The sequence below is a fragment of the Oenanthe melanoleuca genome, chromosome 1, assembly GCF_029582105.1.
Source record: "Oenanthe melanoleuca isolate GR-GAL-2019-014 chromosome 1, OMel1.0, whole genome shotgun sequence".
In the NCBI taxonomy this organism is placed as follows: domain Eukaryota; kingdom Metazoa; phylum Chordata; class Aves; order Passeriformes; family Muscicapidae; genus Oenanthe; species Oenanthe melanoleuca.
Window position 1 is genome coordinate 4,462,155 of NC_079333.1, and position 23,155 is coordinate 4,485,309.

The following is a 23,155-nucleotide window of genomic DNA, read 5'->3' on the forward strand; positions in this document are numbered from 1 at the left end:
TTAAATGGAAGAAAAATTGGAGTATTTTTTTTTTTCATTGTAGCTGTTATAAATTAAGGCAAACATTAAATCAGTCTATGTTCTTTTAAGCTCATTCTCAAAAGTACACTGTACATTCTGCCTTTTTGGCTTGGGATACTAACAAGTTAGACAATCTCTGTGTAGCTTTAATTGTTTTTCTCTGCCTGACCACACAATGTGAACTGCTCTTCTGAAGCAATTAGTAAAGAAAAATTGGAATGACTGTGGGGAAGCAGAGGCTTGCATTGTTTACCTTTCGAAAAAGTTTTAATAACTGGGGTTATTTTAGTCAGGATAACTTGTTTTTTCTTTTATGGAAGTGGTTATGTTGGATTTGTTCTCTCTTAGTTTATAAAATTTTAAAGGATGCAGAGTGGTTTATTTTTATTTTTTTTTTTTACTAAATATGAACTAGCTGGTATTCAACTAGCATAGCTAAATTGTAAAAATGCTCTTGGTTGCTGCCAGTTGGCTAAAGAGTCTTCTTGGGAGTGGGTGCTACAAGCACATGAGGATGATGAGGAGAAGGGATAAAGACCTAGCACAAAGCAACAGGAAGGTGTGGAAACCATGAAGAGCAAAGATGATCTGAACCTAAAAGTGATTGAGTCCTAAAAGTCATACAAGACATGCTAGTGAGCCTTTTAAAGCCAAAGGTATTGATTCCATTGATTGTGGCACTAAACTGCAATTTTAGCATTTCCTGTAGAGGCAGGATGTAGCAAAGAGCTTTACAAATCCTTGTGACCACACCCACTGCATTATTAATCTTACAGCAGTTTCCTTTCTCAGGAGGAAGATGTAAATGAATTTATTAATTCTAAACTACAGAGAAATGCTGTGTTAGGGACTGTCTGTGGTTAGTCAGGAGGTTGCAATGATAAGTGGAAGAGGGATGGTTGTAGATTGCATAATCCCCATTAGAGTTGTATAAAATAGAAAACCTAAACCAAACAACCTTTCAGATTTTAAAAACCTACCAAATGGTCTCAGATGTCTCTACTCAGACAACCTCACTCTCCTCATACTCTTAAAGCAATATTTGGTGAAGTACAAGGATATCAGAGTGCTCTGACCTGTAAACTGAGGTTAATTTTGCCCTCAGTGGGAGGTCTGGCACTTGATAAAGACTTGAGTTTCCAGGCCTTGAGCCAAGGAAAGTGGAATTCATGAGCTCAGTCTGTGGAGTTCATGTTTTTGAGGCACAAAATGTGTAGGTCACATTATTCTTCCATCACCCCTGGCTGGTTGGCCCAGAGGTAATTTGTACCTCAAAGGCTTTTGCTCCTTTAATCCCAAGAGTGGCAGGTGGTAAAGGAGGAGCACAAAAGACAAAACCATGATAAATTTGGTGAAGTCTCTAGACAACAATTACTGTGGACAATAATTGCAGCACAGAAGATGGGTGAGGAGAGTTGGGTTAAGTCTCCAGTTATTTCATCTCTTAGTCTTCCATTTCTCTGGGATGGTTGAAGTTTTCTTTGCCTTAAAGAAGTGAAGGGGAGCAAGCAATTGCAAAGTAGGGTATTTGCTACTTAGTGTAGAAAAACCCTCTTGCTTAGGTAAAATGGCAGCTTCTGGGTAGAATAGTCCCTGTGGCAGACTAGTAAGTATAAAAGTGGAAACTTCATGTTTACTCTTGGCCTTTTCACTCCTTAATGATGTTAAAAGCCAACCTTTAAGTGATGAAATAAGCCCTAATAATAAAAGAGTGGGGGCACGCTTCACCTCATTTCTCATTGCTGAAAGTCTACATGAGAGAGATGACCATTTCTTAAAGTACATGACAAATGTAAAGCATGGGATTGCCCCATTCTTTCTCTCCTGTAATGTAAAATTCATACACTTACACATATATTGCCTGTCAATGATTTGGCTTCAAAACTGAGAATGGACTTCCTGCAGTGTATACCTGCCATCTATTCAACATTCCCAGTGGTGGTAATGGGTGGTACCTTGTGCAGGTGACTGAGACAAAACTTTGAGAAGTGTTTTCCTTTCCCCTCCCCCAAAGACTGATGACCCAGATCTGTTCTACTGACTGCTTGCCATTTGTCTGTCTTCCAGTAGATTTTTTTTTTTTTCTGTAATATCCAGTAACAATAAGTGGATGTTGCAAATAGTGGTGTGCAGAACAATAGTGCTTGTGAAGCTGCACAGCTTGTTCTGGAGTTCAGCAAGGAAAAGAGCTTTATTGCATTGCTGAACATGGCTTAAGAGGCAAAAATCAAAATTGTACCTATTTGGAATATTTTGATCAAATAATCCTGGGTAACACACTAATGCACCAGTCCAACAAAGCACTTTGAAATCCTGTCTTCTTCCTTGTGTTATGAACCTTGTAGACTTGGGAGTGAGAACTCTGAACCCACAACTGCAAGGGTTTTCTAACTGTAGGTAAAAGAGGGGAGGGGGTGATTTCAAAAGCAGATGCTCAAAACATGCATTTACATTTCATACCCTACTAAGAGCCAGGTACTAGGAATAATAATAATTTAGTGAGAGCATTGCAAGCAATTTAATTCAGAAGGGAGATAGCCCTAAGGAGAAAAAAATTTCAGTCCATTTACAGTTCTACTGTTTTATAAATTATTTGGTTTTGTGAGGGAATGGGATTTTTAAATTAAATTTAAGTCAAGTAAACCTTTTGCTGTGCAACTAATCAATGTGTATTAGTATTAGGAATTAGTATTTCCCACCTTGCCACTGTCTGCAAATCCTGCCCTTTTATTTTGATAGAAATACATCTGATAAAATCCTTCAGGTTTACTTTGTGTTGCTTGTCAGAGGCAAGCTTGTGGTGATAACAAAACACAGCCCTTAATTTTTCTGATGAATTGCTGTGTATTGTAGTTTTGATTTCAGTCAGTAGCAGCAATATTCATCTTTCCCTATAGATGCCTTTGGCAGAAAATCAAGAGTAAGTGAACAGAAAATCATCACTTAATTCCAAGCAATAGTCTCATCAGGTAATTGCTGAGGACGAGTGGGGAAGCTGCTGCTCCTACATTTGTTGGTGTTGGTTTGTTGATCTTTGATGGCTTTCTGGCCTTGGAAATGCAGTGTTGTTCAGTTGCTGGTGCTCAGGTGGACAGGGAGTCATTACTGAGAAAGACCTGCTGCCAGTTAAGAGGGGCATAAATTACCTGGGCAGCTCCACCCTTCTGGGTCAGCCAAATTGCACCCAAAACTAGAAGGCTGTCCTGGGGAAGGAGCAGGACCATCCTGCCCCTGATTTCCTGGGTGAGCTGTGGAGGGTGGTCACTCTCAGGGTTGTGATGTGGGAGAAATGCAGACCCCAGAGCATTTCTCTACCTGCCAGAGAGGGGTGCCCAGAGATGGATATGGTCCAAAGGAAAGGTTCTTGTTGGTGCCAAAGCAAAGATTTCTGTGTTTCTGAAGAATGAAATTTTATATTTTAAGAGTAATTCTTAACAGATGTGTGATGCAAAATTGCACTAAATAAATTAGGTTAAAAAGTAATTTACTGGATTGTCTTCTCTGCTGAACTTTTTGGTTTTTAGTAGGGCTGTTCAGCTGTGCAGTGTATTCAACTGAGTCAAACCCTTTGCATTCCCTACCACACCCGAAGCTGCACTCTTGCTTGAAGAGAGTAAAGGGATGCCCTGGCTTTTATTCTCCACTACATCTCAGAAGAAGCCAAGAGGAGTGGCTTTCTTCAGCCTTAAGATGGGAAACTAAGGGGAGACCTCGCTGCTGTCCCCAGCTCTTGCATACCAGTGAGAAGCAGCAGCAGCTCTGCTTGTCCCTGTTCCCTGGGAGGGGCAAGTCCTGGGCACCTGAATCCCTGAGTGTGACAGAGGAAAAGGGAGCAGGTGAGGATGGTTCCCACAGGTATGGGGTAGGAAGGGCTGGCTGCTGTCAGGTACTGGGGAAATAGGGCAAGGAAGAGCTAGGAGTGATCCAAGCCCTCTGTGCTGGTCTTGGTCTCACAGCCCCTGCTGTTTTGGGTCAGTGTGCTGTCTTCCTTCAGACTCAAAGAATAGGTTTTCCCAGATGTGGTAGATAATCAAGAAGTACTACTAAAGGGCAAGGGGAAGGAAAAACATTCCTTCCAAGGTCACAGAGACTGTATTTGCTTTTATTAAAATTGTCGTTGACTCTTAATTGCCCTTATGGAACATTAGCTTTAAAATTTCCTGCAGAATCAACTGTGTGTAAATCACTTTGTTCAATCAAACTTTTGACCTTTTCAAACATACAGTGTGACATCTCAGGACACTAAGTATTTCAGACTGCAGATTTAAATCATGAAGCTATCCCCTCTAGCTAAAAAACAATTCTTTCATCTATGTTGTGCATGGCAAGTATTCAGTTAGCCCACAGTGTCTTTTTTCCAGCACGTCTTTCATTTTTCCCATTTATTAATATTTTACATGAGCTCAGAAACCGGCTGGCTGAGTAAGCTGGATTCCACCAGAAGGTGTTTCAAAGTGACTATAAGACAGTTGTTTCCAGATGAAGTACCTTAATAGAATTTTTTTTTTTTTGAAAGCTGTAATTTAACTATACAGTGGACTAAAAGCTAAGTGGAAAAAAATTTAAATTAACAACAATGTAATTTTAAGATGGTCAGAAAGGGGTAGCCAGGGGCCACAAGTATGAAATCTAGATCAGTGATTATTCAGCCTGCAACCTGCAGATCCATCTGGTAGCTCCCTCTGTGGGATTTGTGAAAAGAGATTGGGGGAATAATGCATGGATATGCTTGTAAAAGCAGCTGGCTGCTGGACTGGGGAGAAAATATCTGGAAGAGTGAGCTATGAGGGGAAAATTCACCATGGCATGTTTTGGGAGAGGCAGGCTGGGCAGCAGTGCCCTGCTGTACAAATAGACTGTGCTGCCAGGGTCTGAGATACTCTGTCAGCCTGTGTGGTCTTCCTCTGACTTTTGGGAAATGTACAGGGCTCTGTGCTTTCTGCATTATTGTATGGTTTCTGCATTATTGTACTGTTCAAAAGGGTTGGAGGGATTGCCATCTCGATGGTGAACACTTGAAAAAATGCAAACAATGTGCTCTTTAGGAATGCACTGGGATGAGGCATTTAAGGTAGCAGGTTTCCTCCTGCTTCTGGCCTTCCAAATCAACAACAGTTTTATAACCACTGCCACTTGGGCAAGTTACACAAGATGACTGTCATATAAGATGTCAGAACATGTTCCCTTCTCCTCCTTGAGTTAGACCCCTTTAACTTTTTATATCTTTTTTCACAATAGAAGAAATATCTACAAGCACCTACTTTTGACAAATTTAACGTAACTCATGTTGACATCCTCTCTTGTTGCTGTCAAAGTCTTTTGTGAAACTGATTTAAGGCTTTATAGGGAATTGAATAGCTTCCTATGAGGACAGGAAAGAGGGAATCTCCTACCATTTGAAATATGTGACAGAATGCACACTGGGCTCTTTGTATAATCAGGCTTTCATCTGCATCCTCACGCAAGCTGAAAAAAAATTTTTGCCAAGAGTTTTTAAGGTAAGTTTTGAACCGACATTTTTTTTTGGTGATCAGAAACGAAACAAGTCTCTAGTGACACTTTCAGAAGTTTTTTTTGCAGCACAGCCTGCTTCTAAATTTGTTTCATAAGACTTACAGCTGAGTTGCTGGTGCTGCATAGGAACATGGGTTTTCATTTCTTAAATGTCCTGTTGTTGCATTGGAGCATTCAGAGTGAATATGCTTCTATGTGCTCTGAAAGGAAGTGCATTAGGGCTAAAAGGTCTCCTGGCAAAATTTTTAATAATATGCTGATCAGCAAATTCTTTTATCAAAGGTCAGAAACTCTGAAGTTGCTTTGTCTGTGGAGGAAAGGTTGGTTCTGGTTGAAAATAGAGCTCACTGACAAAAGTCTTGGTAGAGTGAAGCCTTCAGGAGAGCAGAGCTGTTAGGAAACACTGGCACAGGCTGGAGCTCTGCAGGAGGAGCAGGGCTGGAGCCAGTGCTCCTCAGGATTGGATTGTGCATAAATTCCCTTAGAAGACAGAGAGCAAAAAGAATTGGGAGAAGTTATAAAGGTTGCCACAAAGCTTCTGAGAATGTTTTTTTGGTCTGACCATCTGTAATAAATATTGGTTTGGGGGGATATGTAGCTCAAATCCATGTAGATATAGAACACAATCATGTTGGGTTCTCCTTGGCATCCCTTCTGTAAAATTTACCTATTCATCCCATATCTGGATGCTTTGGGTTTCAGAATTTCTGAGTTCACATGAAAAATTCAAAGGCAAGGTTGGGTATGGAAGACAATTGGAAAGGGTGTTCCAGGTTTCTTGTGGAATACTGGTTCTCATCACATGTTTGTACATAAATATGAATTCTCCCCACTGCATATCTCCCAAAAATATCAACCATTAAATAAAAGACACTCAGTAAAAGCTCATTCTTTTCAAGCTATTTATTCATAGTCATGTCTTGGTTTTGGTGGAAATGAGTGTTTGGCATCTTGCAATACCATTTATATGCTCACTTTAAACATGTCATTACAGCTGATCTGTTCAAGAATCCATAAAACTCTTTTTCTTCCTGAGAAATGGTGCCAGTATGTGTTCTGCTTGTTTTCTTAAAAGAAATTTCATCTGGATTCAGGGCACTTGTAGGCCAACTCTTATTTCTGAGGCTGGCCAAAGTATAGAGGAGCTGCTGGAGTTTGTAAAAGCTTAATAGTGATTATTTAAAGCAGGAAAGGTTACTCAGTGAGGTTAATTCTTAATAAGAGCGTGATCAGGTCTTAAGACTTATTTTTAGTATGACTATGATGCTGAGTAAATATACTGCACTGCAGAACTCAACAGATCCTTCCACTCACATTTTTAGGATCTCTAAACTTAGAAAACACATTAGAATAAAATTTTCTGTGGAAAATAATGATGATTTTTTTTTTTACTACCCTTTTTCTCCACTGTGTTTTGGTTTTTCTCACTCAGAAATGTTTATGTTTCTTTGGAGGGTTGTGAATCCTCAAGTCAGCCATTTTAACAAATGGAGTGTGTGATGTTTAGCAGCTACCATTGCAGGTATCTCTGGAAACCAAACTGATGCTACTGAAGACTAAGTGTAGGCATCTAACTTGGCAGGTCAGGAGATGTGCTATTTATACAGGACTTTCCTATTTCCTCTGTGACTTCATATACCTGGCCAACAAACCCTATATAGTGATTTTCACAGATGACAGTGAGTTTAATCCCAATACAAACTGAATTTTCAAGCTCTTGCAAAGTCTAAATTCCTATGTTAATGTATTTTGGCATTAGCCTAAAGGTACCTGACAATGTAAAACATGCATATAAATGACTGTTTATATCTCTCTTTTAATGTTTATGAATATGAATCATTTCAGATTTAGTTCACTTGCACTCTGTATTCTTTACTTGTGACTTTAAATAGCATTAAGTTCTCTCTTCAAAACAAAATTAATACTGAAGTAAGAATCTTGGCCTCTAAAATCTTGACAGAAGAGAGAGTCTCTTTTTAGATTGGTGGATCCACTCCATTTTAATATTCTTATGTATTTTTTGAGACAATATATACTCAGAATTTATACAGATGAGATTTGAAATTACTCAGTGTTATTGAGTTACTCAAGGAAATGTTTCACTTTCCTTAGTGAATTTATTTTTTGTTTCTCACTTGAATTACTTGTTCTCAGCTTTAGAGCTGTAACAACTTCTAAACGAATTGAAGGAATGGGGGAAGGTGCAAAGAAGCTATTTTTGTATATTGCAATGCTTTTCTATTAGAAATCAAAAATCTTAGCCAACACCTTTTTGTTTTTGTTGTTATTTTTGCCCAAGAGAGTCTCCTGAAATGAGGATGACAATTTTCCAGACAGCTGAATTGCTGATCCCAGTATTCACTGTGTTAGCAGATACAGGGCAGATTTTCAAGGGGTTTCTTCTTAGTTTAAGTGGAGGCTGAGGCAGAAGGGAGTTTCAGTCTAGTCTGAGCATCTACTTTGTCTTAAGGTGAAGAATAGAAAAGCTGACAGTGACTGATTTTTGCAAGAATTCTTTAACAGGCAGAAAAGTAGGGGGGAAAAAGAGAAGCATTTGAAAGAAAGGTGAGTATTTGTGATGTCTCCTAGTTTTAAGAAAGGAGAAAAACTGCTTCTTCAGAAAATTGAAAGTGACAGCCTCTGAACTTATTCTTAGTATTATGAGAAAGAGCAGTGAAGGAGAAGGATCTCAGCTGCTCTGTGGCGATTCTTTCATTTCTTAGTTTTTGCATTCACTGTTTTTTGCTGCTAAATTTAAAGACTAATGAATGGCTAGATCCACCAATTCCTTGTCACATTTCTAGTTTTCCCATTTTGGTATTCCCTCCAGTATTCCAAGAGTCTTCATTCTCCATTCAATCTCCTTACTTACTACCCTGTGGTTCAAAAAAGCATCCCCTATTGAATGCTTTCTTATTTCTTCCTACCATGTTTTTTTTTCCTCCTCATCCTGTTTCTTAACAATATGTTGAGACATTGGGTAAAAATTTAAATTTCAATTCAGTATTTTAATGAATGTTACTACAGTAAATTTTCTTCTGTTTTAATGTGCAGGCCTACTTTAGAAGGATAAAAAAATCTTAGAAACAAGATGATTATTTCTGTCACTGCAAAAGTTGACTTGCGGTGGCACTTGTCAGTAGCAATTCCCTTGTCTGGTACAAAATAAATGATAGAAATTGGTTAAGCCAACATCTACTTTTTTCTTATAGTTTAAGTTGGCTTTTTTGGTAAAAGATGATGTCCACATTATTTGTCACAGAAACCTCTATTTAGCAGAAGAAGGAGGAAAATAATGTTGAGTGCAATCTACAGTTTGTGCTAACCTATAGAGTAAAACAGCATTTTACATCATCTACAGCTAGTGCTAAGCTTTATTACCATACCAGCAATTTATTGTCTGTCCTTGCTGATGTTGCTGATCCTTGTTCCAGGCAGACACGGCGGAAGCCAGAAGCACCCGCAGTCACGTACGCAACGTATCGCGGCTCTGCAAGGATCAGGCAGCTCCTGAGGAATCAGTCAGAAAGTGGAAAAGGAGAAAAAGGTCCTGAGAACAGAAATGCTTCAGCAGGCAAAGAAAATGGAGAAGTCCAAACTACTCTGTCTGTGAAATCAGAATGCCTAATAAAAGAAAATGGAAAAGATCACCAAGATGATGACACGTTAAATTCTTCTGCAGTTAGAGTGGGAAGCAAGCAGTTTGGTAAAGCTCAGCATTGCTTGGGCAGAAGTAAACAGGAAAGAACTGCAAAGGCCACAACTTCATCCACTGAATCATGTCATGAGTTACACTTAAGAAATACACCTGCTTTAGCTGGAACAAAAGTTACAAGGACTTATTCACTAGATTCATTATTGTCATTTAGTGGTAGGAGCAGTGGGATCCTAACCAATTCCACTTCCCAGAGTACTCATTCCCTTAAAGTCAGTTCTGAAAACTATTTGGTTGGAAAACAAGATGGACTGGTAGGAGAGGCAGAAACTCTGTTTCAGACAGACATAAATGCCACTTCTAACTTTGATAAAGAAAGTTATTGTAGTAAAGCAGGTAATAAGGCATCCCCAAAAGAAATACGGGATGATTGTTTACATTCACCCAAGTCAAAAAGCAAGATAGTTAATGAAGAAACGCAGGTGGGGAAGGGAGAATTTTGCTGTAATCATCAAGTAGATAATCACTCAGAGCAAACTTTGGATGTCCAGAGGCTTCATTTCAGTACCACTACATTTCAGCAGAAAGCAGATCAGCACACTTGGAGTGACAATAAAGCTGGTTATATAAGAAATGGTAATGCACAGAAAATTGTGACCACTGTGGAAAGAGAGCAAAATGCACAGAACTTTTCTGCTGCTGTTGTTTTTCCTTTTAATGAACAAATTCCTACTTCACTCAGCATGGAATCTAAAGGAGGAAAGTGCTTGGCCAGAGGCAGTCTACCTGCTTCAGTGTCATGTATTCAACATGATGAAGATACAATCATGGGCAGGGGGACTAGTAATGAAGAACTGAATGAGTCAGGGAACGCAGTGCATGTACAAAATGGTCACAGGCTAATCCATGGGGAGAATTCTAAGGACACTGCCACACAGCAGACTGGATTTCCTTGTCCAGGAATGGAGAGTGAGGAAGCAATCAAGGTTTTGTCTGAGGTTGCAGTGGGAGGCCTTGTCAATGTGTCACCTTGTGCACATGGCTATCAAAGTGTGAGAACAGATTTTGATGAGCTCTCAGTGCTTCCAACCCGTGAGTCTGCCTCTATGGTGGTTCCTCAATCTGCCCTGAGGTCTGAAGGAAAGCCTTTGACCAACCATTCTGCTTTCACCTGTGAAAAAGATGATGTAGACCTAATTTCTGGATCTCCATCTTTTTCTGAAAATAGGTGTATTAATTTTTCTTCCAAGAAGGAAAACAGCAATAAACTATCACACACAGTAATTGATTCTTCATCTGACAAACAAGGGAAGATGCTGCCTTCTGCCACTAACTCTGAAAATGGCCAGATTGCTGCTTCTGAAAAGGACAGCTTTATTTTTCTGACTGCAGAGTCTGGGAGAATAATCCCAGTGAACAGGATGACTGAGGGGCCACCTTGCTCAGGAGACCTGAGAACTTTGTGCCCAGCAAATTCTCTGGAACCTGAGATTACTCCTCCTATGCTTGATTGCTCTGCTGATGGAGTAGATGGAGAGGTTGTTTGCATCTCCAGGCCCACTTCTCCTCCTCTGGTATCCAGAGAAGCCTCCAACCTTCCTGTTTCTGCCTTGGAGATGTCCAGCTCTGCTCAGGGGAGCAGTAATTCTTCCAGTCACAGAGCTAGTGATGGGGCAGATGAGGCCTTCTCTGCACAGCAGGCTGGCAGCAGTGTCCTGGCAGAGGCAATGCCATCACCCATCTGTCCTTTGAAATCTTTGGAAACTGCATCTGAGACCATGGGCAGGGATGCTGTGGGACAGGTGATTCTTGGTTCTTCACCTACCTTGGAAACCCCTTCTGGCCAACAAGCTGCTGCACCTGCCCAGGCAAATGGGCTCTCTTCTGGGAAAGGATGGAGAGATACCAATGTGAAGGGACAAGAATGCGCTTCTTTCCCAGATGCTGCTGTTTTGCTGAAGAAAGCTGAAGAAATAGTGGACCTGGTTTTACACTTGGCTACAGAAGAAATAAAAGCAAAAGAAGGCTTTGGTGTCTGCCAGCTTCGTGGGAGCAAGGATAGTTTAATAAATATGGATATTGCCAATTATCAGAAGGCTGAAAGTGTACAGCTGGCAGCAGGAAAAATCCAGTCAGCTGTGCAGTCATTAAAAGATTTTAATGAGATCGGTGGAGGAGGCTTATCTTCATTTACAGGAAGTGAAAAAGTGGATACAAATAATCAAGATGAAAGGATACTCTCTTGCTTTCCTGATAAAATTGACCTGCATAGGGCACTAGCACTAAAAGCAAAAGAAACAGTTGATGGGGTCATTAACTCAGCCATACGAAAACTGGCATCTGATCAGCAGCCAGGCACTGAGAGGAAAAGGCTTTCTGGAAAGGTTCAGCCTAAACCTGAGGCTGAAATGCCGAAGACTTTAAGTCTGGATATGAGGTTTCCTGCCAACACTCAGGAGCCAACAGAGATGGATGAAACTCAGACTGTAGCTGTAAACTGTGAAAAGGCAGCTTGCTCAGGTCCTCCTTTGCTTCCAGATTGTATGGAAAATGGCATAGGTCAGCCTCAAAGAGATGAAAAGGTACCAAATAATGCAATTACTTGTCAAACAAATGGATTTATTCCCTCTAGCAGTTTAGCAAGGCCAGAATCAGATTATCTGATGCAAACAAAAGAGAGGCACAATGGAAAGGTGTGTGACAGTCTGGCTGCAGCAGGAATGTGTGGTAAAGTATCAGCAATAAGTGGAAAATCCGATAGAACTTTACATTTTAGAGATAGAGATGCTTCTGTGACTGAAGAAAGACTTTTCCCATTGGAGTTAAAAGGTTCATGCAATAATACAAATATGCCAGAGTGCACACTGCTCCCAGCTGTAGATGTTAATTTGTCATCTCTTATGCGTGGTGAAGAATGTATCAACCTGCAGAGTGACTCCAAAGATAAAAGCAGCCCTCAGATGTCTCTGGAAAACAATGCAGAGGGCAGTGTGTTTGAACATGATGGGAAAGAGGCTGCAGAGGAAGTACCTGTTCAAGTAAAAGCAACCTTACAGAATTCAAAGGCAGTGGAGAGTGAAGAGGAACCAGCAGAAAGAGCAAATGAGGGAGCAGAGGTTAGTGCTGGGTTAAATACACAGTCCATGGTACCTGAACTGTCTGGTCCTGGAGAGGGAAGTGAAGGGAAACATTGCTTCAACACAGTCTTTGCCCAGAATAATGAGAATGTGAAGCAGGCACAAATGAAGGGTCAAGACATGGAGAGAAATTATCAGCTTGAAGAAAATGGCCTGGACTGCAGCAATGGCATGAAGGAACCAACAGAACTTTTGGCCTCTTCTCCTCTAATTGAGCAGTGGGAAAACAGTTCTTTTACCATCATTTATGAAGGTGCTCTTCAAACTGAGAACAAACCTGTCTCAAGTGATGAGATGCAAACTGGTTTTCTTTCTCCTTCTGATTTGCCTTCAGATGATGCAGATCATCCAAGGTGTGACAGAGCAAGGAGTAAGCAGGAGTCAGCCTGTCTTTATGGGCAGGACAGCAAGGTGAACGAAGCAGCAGGGAGCCGAGGCTCGGAGTCGTTCCTGAGCGTGGAGGCCAAGCGCTACAGAGTTTATCCTTTCTCTCTGTCTCCCATCTACGAGGATGACAGCTCCCAGGAAGATCTGCTGTCTGCAGATGTGTCTCCAGAAGGCCATCCTGGGGGAGCCTCCAAGGACAGCTCTGAGCACACTTCTGTGCTCTCCCTGCTCCAGTCGGTGTCCGAGCGCCTGCAGTTCACTGCTCGCTTCAGCAGAGAGGAAGAGGACGAGGAGGATGGGGTGGAGCAAGAGGAGGAAGAATCTTCATATGAGGAAAATATTCTTGGTGTTGAGAGAGAAGACAACTGCTTTTACAGTCAGTGCAGAGGGAATTTTGAAGCAATCCCTCAATCAAATGGCCAAAGTAGATCTTTTCTTGAGCAGTCATTTCTTCTTTCAAAAGAACAGCCTGACTCACAGGAGCAAGCAGAACAGTTTCCAGATGTGTCTTCTCCCAGTCAGTCACATCATAAACCAATTCCAGAGAAAGCTGATGCTGCTGTAACACAGTCTCCTACAAGTGTGTACTACCAGTACTTGAAATCTGCCAGAAAAGGCTCTTCTGAGAAGGGCACCAGGTTTGGAAGCATTCTCCAGGATATGCTGCAGCCAAAGATTCATTGGTTCCAGGACAACACCATGCCAAAACTGGGAGAACTGTCAGTGGTAAGATGTCATGTCACATAATAATCAAAGTGATTAGCCCAGATTCAAAGTTGCTGCCTCCCTATCCTCTTTGCTACCTTTTAATTAAGTTTTTATCTTAAAAGTAGTCAAAAGATTTTATCAGAAGTTATTAGACTTTTTAAAGTCATAGTTTTAAAAAAAAAGTCTTCTGATAAAATAATTTTAAAAGATAAAAAACTTGGTCCAGTACATAGGTGAAAGTGATTTAACTGTAAAACAGAATATGTGAACAGAAGGTAATATAGAGAAATATGCATAATAAAAAGTCTCTAGAATAGCACAAGACAGACTTCTCCATATTAAGGACATTTCAACCTGAAATGATGGAATTGCCTTTTATATGCAAATTGTTCTTTTATTTCTTTCCCTTCTGAGATTAATAGAGCTGTCTTGTTCAAAAAAATATATAAATATCAGCTTACTGGGCTCTTTGATTGTTTCATCACAGTGTCTACTATGAACTATAGCTCAGTTAGCAAGTAAATAACATAGCTGCTTCCATAGATTAACATTTCTTTTTTTTTTTTTAGTTTGCTTAAAGCAGTGGCAAATGAGGGTATGGAAACTGTTCTTCCCATCTTTAGAATTTCAAAGTGTCACATAGACCAAGTGTGTAACTGGAAAAGTCTTCCCACAATATTGGGAATACTCCAGTCGGTGTATTGTTCTTTCCTCTGTTAATAAATGCAGTTTATTGTTTGCTGGAAAGAAGTAATGCTTTTGTAAAGGTTCTAATTTCCATAACAGCTCTTCCTTTCTAGCACATACTACTTTCTGCTGATTGACCCTGTTAAATAATTTACACCAGCTGCAAATGGCAAATGAAACAAATGAAACAAATCTTGGCTTTTTCTACTAAAGACAGTTGTGTACATGTACAGAAATAATAGACCCAGAATAATCTGCCTGTGCTTTGTGCTGCTTTTGCAGTTTTAATAGTTGTTTGCCATGTCCTTTTAATTTCAGAACCTCATTGACAGGGCAAGTCTCAAATACAATCCAAGACCAGGGAAGGTAAGCAAAGTTTGTGTCACATAAATCAATATGATACATGGAATAATTTGTCATACTGTGATTTTTGAGTGGAAAGCATCTGAAGTTGTTAGTCTAATTTTCTGTATTTTTATGTATTAATAGCATGTGCTTCCCCATGCTAATAGTGAGAATATGTTATTTTAAATCCTAACAGTAGTAATTTTGCTTTCTTTCTCAGCAATTGTTGTTTTCATTGAATAGAGTGTTTCATAAAGGAAGAAACTGTGGAACCTTTCAGTTGAGTGGGTGCAAATTGCAAGCAAAAAAATAAATGCTCTATGTTGAAATGGGCCCTTATTTGCATGCATTGTGTATTGTTTCAGATTATTATTTATGATACTTGTGGCAACAAAAGTAAACAAGAAGTTCATTCTGATGTGCTAGATGCCTCACCATGGATCTTTCCCACTGGAACAGTACTTAGGATAATTAGAGGATGGTAAGAAATCCAGGTCATATTTAAATAGAGTCTTTCCAAAAGGCTGCATGTGTGTTCCTCTTGTATTTTTATTTCTTTTATTTATGACACATGTCCCATCTGCAGTAATGTCTTTTTCTTGCTTTATAATTAGACTGATACAAATGAAAAAGCATAAAACAAGGCTTTAAATGCCACACAAAAAAGAAAAAAAATTCTCCTGGGAGCTAGCTTCAAACAGAAAGTTTCTAATAGAGCCACGTGTGAGTTTAGAGCTCTTGCCTGAAATGCTGAGCCAATGTAACCATAATTCTGACTAGAAATATGTGTATTTAAAAAAAAGGTGGATTTTTTACAGTTCAGTTCCACTATACAGTAGCTGTTGCAAAAGGACCATCAAATGAACATTCTCAGCTGCTAGTTTTAATGTGGCATTGAAAGGAATGTGGATACAGAAGGATATATACAAGGACCTTTAAGTTTGCAAGTGTTCCTCAATTTGCTTGGGGAAGCTAGGGCCAGGTCTGTGTCAGTTGTTGCATTGGAATTTAATTGGTGGAGCTTCCAGGAAATGTTTCTGACTGCCAGCCAGGCATGTCACATTTATGCAGCTTTGAGGCAGCCTTTGTGGTTTTGCAGACATTCCTTTCACATCCTAAGAAATGCTGAATGCCATTATTAGTATGTTTTATGCCTTTTGTAGTGTCTGCCTGAACAGGACATGTTTTGATGTGACAGTTAATATATTTCCTGGTGAATATATATCCTGGTGAAACAAGGCTGTTCATTCACATTGTAGTTTAGATGTATTTTTATTTTATATTTTGTCCTGGAGAAGAACCGTGTATTTTACTTTTCAATACCAAGGTGAATGTGACTATTGGGGGACAACATAAGAAAAATGTGATAATTGTCTTGGTAAGAAGAGCTTTTTCCTGGACTTCCCATCAGTTGTGCTCTACTAGCAATGACTCAGTTCATTTTGCATTATTGCAGTTGGATTTTTTATGAGAAACCAAAGTTCCAGGGTCGAAAACATGTACTAGAAGAAGGAGAAGCTGTGCTGGATCACCTTTGGGATCTCCCAGGAGTAAAACATCATCGAAGAAACCTCACAGTTGGTTCAATCAAACACGTAACAAAGGTACAGACTTTCTCCACAATATCCTCACATGCAAATTGATTTATTGGTCACAGTGGTGTGTTACCAGCAATGGATAATGTGTGTGTAGTGTTCCTGACTTTATTCAAATTTGCTGTGACTCAGTTTTTTCACTTTCTAGGTGATAAATTCCAGGGCTTTTGCTGTGCTTAATTTCCTTTTCTTCCTGAGTTAATAAGCAGGTGGATTATGTTTCTTTGCCACCACCCTCACATGACACAGACTCCCCTGCTTTTAGATGTTTACCTGTCCAGTTATTTGAAATTAAATGAAATCAATCCATATTTTTGAAGATGTTTTATCTTAAGCTCTCTGCTGTGTCTGTGTGGTTTCTGCTTCAGTAGTATTTGGGTTTCCAATCCTGTTTGTACAATTTAGCCTCCAAAAACTGCTACTATTTCCTCTACAGATTTTTTGCCATCTGTAGAATTCCTACTTGGGCAAGTAGTACACCTACAGCACATGGTTCTGCCTACAGCCATCAGTTTAGAAGGCTTTTTTTTGAAAAGATAAGATCAAATGTCTAAAATGAAATATAATGCATCTATTGTTATTCAGTGAATGAGGAATATATTTTCCAGATCTTGTGATTTAAGAAGACTTAGTGGTCTCGTTGTTTAGTGTAACATTCCAGTTACTCAAAGGGCAGTGGCCCTTGCTGTGAGTGAATTATCATTTGTATCACAATGTGAAAGGTTTTCTGTAAAGTGGTTTCTTTGTTCTCTGCTGGTATAAGAGGTCATTTTAAAATTGATAACCTTTTTGTCATCAGTACAGGGACACCATGTCAGAACAATTAGAAATACTTTTTCATTATCTTAAAAAATTTAGAAATTAATTAATTCAAAAGAAGCTGACTAAAGGCAAGAAAAATGAAGTTAACATTTATTTGAGCTAAACAAATTAAAAGGCTTTGATGTAAATTTAATATGAATGCTGATTGTTAATGTGGAAGACAACTAAATAAATGAAGGTGTTCCTCAATAACAGCCAAGGGAACCTGAATGTGTCTTGGGTATGAAAGAAGACTTGTGTTTAACTTCATGATGTCTGATAAAAACCTTTGCAGTATAGCTAAATAGGTTTGACTTTTGTTCTTCTTCCAGTCTGTAGTTCATTTATATAGAAGCCAGATGGAAAGCATTGTTACTGTACACTAGCTCAGTAATCAACACTTCTCTCGTGTAAATTAAACCTCTAGCAGGTGTGGCTGGTGAGTTTAGTGCCCTCACTAGGGCCAGGTTTTGTCCTCTAAACCTTGACTCATGAAGGCATCCCTCTTTTTTTAGGTTGTTTTTTAGCTACTGTGGAACTGCTTTTGGAAGGTAGTTCCCCAAAGTGCCACCTGATGTATTAGTTTTTGTGAAAAATATAGGCTTTATTTTTATTTGACAGATAGTGGATTGTTTTTCAGGCAGCTTGTGTTTTATTGCTGTTCTCTTTTTCATAGGCTGTCAGTGTCTTTTCTGCAGAGTGGTTTGGCCATACTGGTTCTGTGTCCAGGTTGTCCAGCTTGTCTTCCAATTTTTCAAGTAGTTTTTTTATGGTCTTTGTTTAATGGCTGCTCCATTGGCTTTAGTTAGCAGATTTGAACATTGGCTAAATATTTGAGAAGAAAGGAGCTTGCCAAGAAGAGGAAAAACAGATTTTTACTAAGGGAACTGTAGGAGGAACATTTAATATTTTATTTTTTTTTATTAGTATATTGACTGAAGAACAGTCTGCCAGTAGCTTTGTGCTCTTGATTTGGCTTCAAGCCTCCCCAAAAAGCAGAGATTCTGTTAACTTTTTGGTTAGCTTGTGGCCTGGCTAACTGTGGACATGCATTAGGTGTATCCATGTGTATTTAATTTCAAGAAAATTGTGGGGAGGAGATTCCAAAGAAACAGATTGTGCAACCAGCAAAATGAAGACCTGAAATGATGTGAAGACTGATTTCCTCTAAGGCTAGGCAGCATGAGCCAAGGCTTGCAAAGTCTGCCTGCACACCCAGGCTCAGTGCAGCTCCTGCAGCACAGTCTGTTTAGCCAGGTCAGTTCTCTGGCCTATTGTAAATACATATTTTGACCTTTTTGCACATGTAGAATTTTTTTTCTGTCTGTTTCTGGAAGCCCAAAGAAGGTGCTAAATGTTATATTCTCAAAACTAAGAGCCAAGAAGAGTTCCTGACACCTCATTCTGGAATAGTCTTGTGAAGCAGTATTTTGCGAGGTGATAAGGGATCCAAAAAAGCAGTTCATAATCACTGTCTCAAAGATGGATAGCAGGGAATACCTGGATTCTTTGTGGAGTCTCCTTAAGCAAAGCTCTTTGTAATGGGATTGTTCACTCTATTACATGAAGGGTGAGCTTCTTTTGTGTGTGTGGTTTGCCAGGTGAAAAGAAGCTAATGATTTAAGCAGGGACTACTTTGTCAGATGCCACAGGAAGACGCCCAGCAGCTTCAGATGGTCTCATTTGCTGATTGGTTTTTACAGGACAGTAATAATTTATTTCCTTTGTATTATTTTATTTACCAGTCCTGTTCAGTTCTCTGACTGGGTTTGGTGGTGGTGGGTGGTAGCAAGAGTGGTACAGTGCTGGAGCACTGGGAACAAGAATTATGAATGGGTAAAAAAGTGGGGGACCAACAGGTCCAATAATAAAAAAAAAAAAGGCTCCAGAAGCAGATAGCAACCTACAGACAAAATATGTATCTAAATTAAAATGGTGTCTAGACTGTTATTACAAAGCAATCATGTGAATACCAGAGCTAATTAGGCCTGGTTTTCAATAGGCTCTTTTCTCATCCTTGTTTTGGCATCTCCCTTAAGAAGCCAGACTTTAGTCATTCTTTGTCCTGTTGTTGACACCAAGCCACCCCAGTTAAACAGGCTGATTTGTTCACTTCAGTCACTACAGCTGGCAGGTCCAAGGAGAAGACCTAGCAGTGCTGAGTTTATTTAGCCCTGCTGGAGCTGCTAGGGCTGTAATTCTAGATCCAGAAGAAGGATAAACAACCAAGACCACCTTGAGGGGGTTGAAGGCTTTAGATCTGTCACTTCTGCTTGACCTCTTGGTCAGGCTAAAAAAATGTCAGAGATTCCACTGAAGAGGAATATTTAGTGCTAAAGGCTTAAGGGTTATGTTAAACCCCTTCAGAAGGAGCTTTCACCTTTCTGCTGAGGGCCATGTTGCTCTTTTGGAGGTGTCTGTAAGTGTTCCATGTGTTTTGTAAACATCCCAGCTCCCTAAGGACCACGAGGGAAGCACAGGCATTCCAGGGTGACTGTGTGGAGGCAGGAGGAGAATGCCACAGAGTAAGGGAGGCAGAGAGGGATGCCTGGAGGCTGTGACCTACCTAAGCATTTGCTGGTTATGTATTATCACTGGAAATGAGCACAGCTGCCTAATCTGTTTGCTGTGCTTTTTATTCTGGTTTTGCCTGATGTGTCTGTAGGACAATGGATGACGTGAGTTTGGACTGCTTGTGATGGGGGGTGGCACAGTTTTGGGGCTGGATTTAGGGAGGAAACCTTCCAGTTTGGGATCTGGACTGAAATACTGTGGCAGCAGTTTTACATGATAATAGTTGTGCATGTCTGTATCTTATATCCAGATCTTGTCATCTTGCAGATGACAGGGCTTTGCACTGAAGGATCTAGTTCTCCATCTGACTACTGTCATATTTGTGTGGTTGTTATTTTGATTCTAAAGATGGTGGCTTTTTTAGGAATGTTAAAGGAGACTCTGAAAGTAATGAGGGCTGTTAAATATGCTCAGGCAAATATGAACATGCTGGGGCCAATATTTTCCAAGCTAAGTTTGCATGCTTGGATTGTATAAATTAATGGCATGGCACAGAGTGTATATCTGCAAATATATAGCATTCATCTCATACAGTAATAATAAATATTACTATTTTCTGCAGTCTGTGCATCAGTGCAGGTAAATTGAACTCCATATTTAAGTCAAATGTGTACTTGTGACTGTAAAAAAATGTGCTTAGAAAAAGTGATGTACTTCTCACTTGACCACGTTACCACCTTTAAAAATAAATATTTGTATTGGTTTTGGTGAAGACCTCAGTTTATTGTGTGGCACGTTATGAAGGACATTTGTGGACTTAATCTAGCACACACACAAAAATACAGTCACTGTGAGTAAGAGGTTTTTCATTGCTCTCAAAATCTAGCTGGATAGAGATGGTGATAAATAGGAGACACTTTATTACAAGTGCTTGTGCTTTACCTACTCTGGTACATTTGTCATCTCTTGAGCTGGAGACTGCCTCATGAGCTTCAGAGTCAGGAAAGCAGACTTGAAAAGAGCTTACAGACTGGCTTTTTCCAATCTTAAATGAAAAACAAAAACAAAAGCCTCCTACTGAATTAAAATTAAACATCCTCCATCTCATATTCTGTCTGAGCCCGCAGGCAGATACTTTTATTTTGCTACTTGTCTAGTCTTGTAGGTACTTTGTTTCAGAATTTATCTGAAGCCATTATGAGTCTGGCGTCATTATTTGTGGAATTCTAGGTGCAACTTCTCATTTTCTGGATCAAGCTTTATTGTTGGATTTATGAATTTCAGCCTTCTTGCATATCAGATATTTTTAGAAAAAAACGCACAGGCTTCAACTACTTCTCAACTGTGAATTAATAAGATACATATATATGTAAAAACTATGGGGAGATTTTAATTTTTTTAAATCTTGTCTAGCAAAACACTTAGAATTGAGGAATGGAGTTCCTTAGCATTTTCCCTTAAAGCAGCTTTGTACTAGAAAGTCTTTTTTCCTAGTTTTTGTGGATTTGTTAATCTGAAAATAAAAATGCTGGTATTGCAATTTTTGCTCTAAAAACAAAGAGTGAGCATTGTTTGCAAGGTACAATACAGAGGAAATGTGATTGTGCAGGAGGGAGAGTTGCTAAAGCAGTGTTAACTGTGTTACCTCAGGTCTCGGGATGAAAGTGAAACAATGCCCTGAAGTGCATCCATTCCAATTGCCACACTTAGTGCTGACAGTTGAATAGCTAATGAAAAAAATCTTGCTAACCAAGAAGTGGGATTTTACCCCCTGAAAACCCTGCTAAAAACCCACATGCAGGAGGACAGCACTGCAGGTGCTGTCATGAGGTGAGGTGCTGTAACTTGCAGGGCTTTTGTGCCCTGTTGCTGAGTTTCTCTGCAAGCTCTTGTGTTATTCCTTTCAGAAGAAGGGAATGGCAATATGTTATATAAATATTGCAAAATGAGGGTGGCTCAATAAAATTCCTGCCATTTCTAGAGAAGAGCACATGGCCAAGTTTGTTCTCCAGCATTGTATCTCTGTGGTAAACCTCCAATAAGGAAATAGAGATTGTTGCTTTGTGGTAACAGGAAAGTTGCTGAAGTGTCTACTTAACAGAATAGATGTTTTCTAATTCTGATCTTTTTTTTTCCTTCTTCATCTAAAATTCTGTAGATTTATATAGCACAACAAAAAAATTGAACTCTTATGGCTTGATACTGTAGTTGGATTCTGCATTACAGAACTTAATTGTTATGGAGGGGCAGAGGTGGGAATGCAATAGATATTTCTGGAAAGTTTTATTTAATGTATGCATTGTGTGTGTTATGGAAGCATTGACTTTTAAAAAATAAGAAATCAGTACTATAATGCTGTTCAGTCCTTTGCCTTTTTGCAAAGTAGCCTTTTTTGCAAACTGGCCTTTTTGCAAGTAGCCTGGCAGCCATAAATTTCTTCTTTGGAAATTCACCTCCCTTAGCTTTTCTAAAAATTCCAGCCTCCATTTGAAAAAAAATAAAACCCTTCCATCATATGAAGCCTGGAGAAGGATGAGAAGATGGGGCAAAAAAGGGAATGTTTGGGGGCACAGTCTGCAAGTGTGGATAAGCATTACCTTTGATTTGTTTCCACAGGACTGTGGCATTCCAGAGGTGGAATTCTGCCTGGCAGCTGGTAGTACAGAGGGACTTCCCATCTGCATACAGAGTGCAGTTGCCAATTTAGAAGAACTGGATGTTGAGAAAAATCCTTACATAAGAGTCAGATCAGGAGTGTGAGTACTGAACCTTTTTAACACAATTTTTCCAGCAGGTATAAGAGTAATATCAGGGGATGAAACTCAATCAGCAACATGAACAATATTTGTGGGGTTTTGCTAGAAATCAGTAACCATCCATTTAATATTCCCAGCCCTACACATCAGCATTGTGCTCTGTGGGCTCCTAGTTTGAAGGCATTTTTTCCTAGTTGCTGGCAGAAGTCTTCAGTAATTCCATATTTGAGTAGCTTTATAAATAGAGGAAACAACTCAGCTATAATTAGCTTTTATTTCATTGGAGAATAGATACTGTCTCCCAAGTCACCCACCCTGTTATAACCATAACACTGTGGCTGCATACCAGAAAATGAGTGTTACATCATCCAAGCATTTCTCAAGCTACAGCCATATCCTGGCATTCTGGAGGGAGGTGATGCAATATGACACAGGCCCCTGGGTAGCCCAGAACTTCCTGTATTGAGCAGAATGGGCTGTTGTTCCCTGGGGCAAAACCTCACAGTTCCTGAAGTTTGGGAGTTGTGTGGCTCTTCCCATAAATAATTGCAGAATGACATTAGCTCTTTTATTACACAGTTCTTGCCTTTCCACGTGAGCCAAGCCTTCCTTCCCACAATCTCACAGTATGTCTGTGAAGCTTGGGGTGGTGAAGGAGTTAAAAACAGAGTCCTGTCTTAGTTTTGACAAGACTTGGTAGTTTTAAGAAAATCACTTTCCATGACTCCTTGCCTCTTCCTCCATTCCTTGTGTGGTCTCCTAAGCCTGTGTCTAGCTTCTACATTCAACTTTCTTCTTGATTTAAAACAGTTTCAAGGACTCCCTGCAGTTTTAATCTTCACATAAAAATTAGGATAGCTTTCTAAAGGATTGTTGTAAATAATCTTACTTTAATAACTTTCACTGAAAAAATGACATGAGATTGATGTAAGAAGTCTTTTAATTTATAAGGTGATAAGGTGATAAAATTCAATGCAAATGTCTCATCCTCAGTGCTGACTTTTTTTTTTTTTTTTTTTGTATACTCATAGAGTA

At 39.6% G+C, this 23,155-nt stretch overlaps 1 protein-coding gene across 6 annotated transcripts in view; it reads left to right on the plus strand.

The window, feature by feature from the left end:
• Positions 1-23,155, plus strand: part of CRYBG3 (crystallin beta-gamma domain containing 3) — a 94,377-nt gene that overhangs the window by 26,769 nt on the left and 44,453 nt on the right. For all 6 annotated transcript variants that reach the window (XR_008843058.1, XR_008843055.1, XR_008843056.1 and 3 more), the window contains 5 exons: positions 8,970-13,440; positions 14,428-14,475; positions 14,820-14,935; positions 15,911-16,058; positions 21,981-22,120. Coding sequence is in view for 3 of the 6 variants with exons in the window: in XM_056516313.1 (XP_056372288.1) it covers positions 8,970-13,440; positions 14,428-14,475; positions 14,820-14,935; positions 15,911-16,058; positions 21,981-22,120 (4,923 nt within the window). In the remaining 3 variants the exon portion in view is untranslated. The remainder of the gene's footprint in view (positions 1-8,969; positions 13,441-14,427; positions 14,476-14,819; positions 14,936-15,910; positions 16,059-21,980; positions 22,121-23,155) is intronic.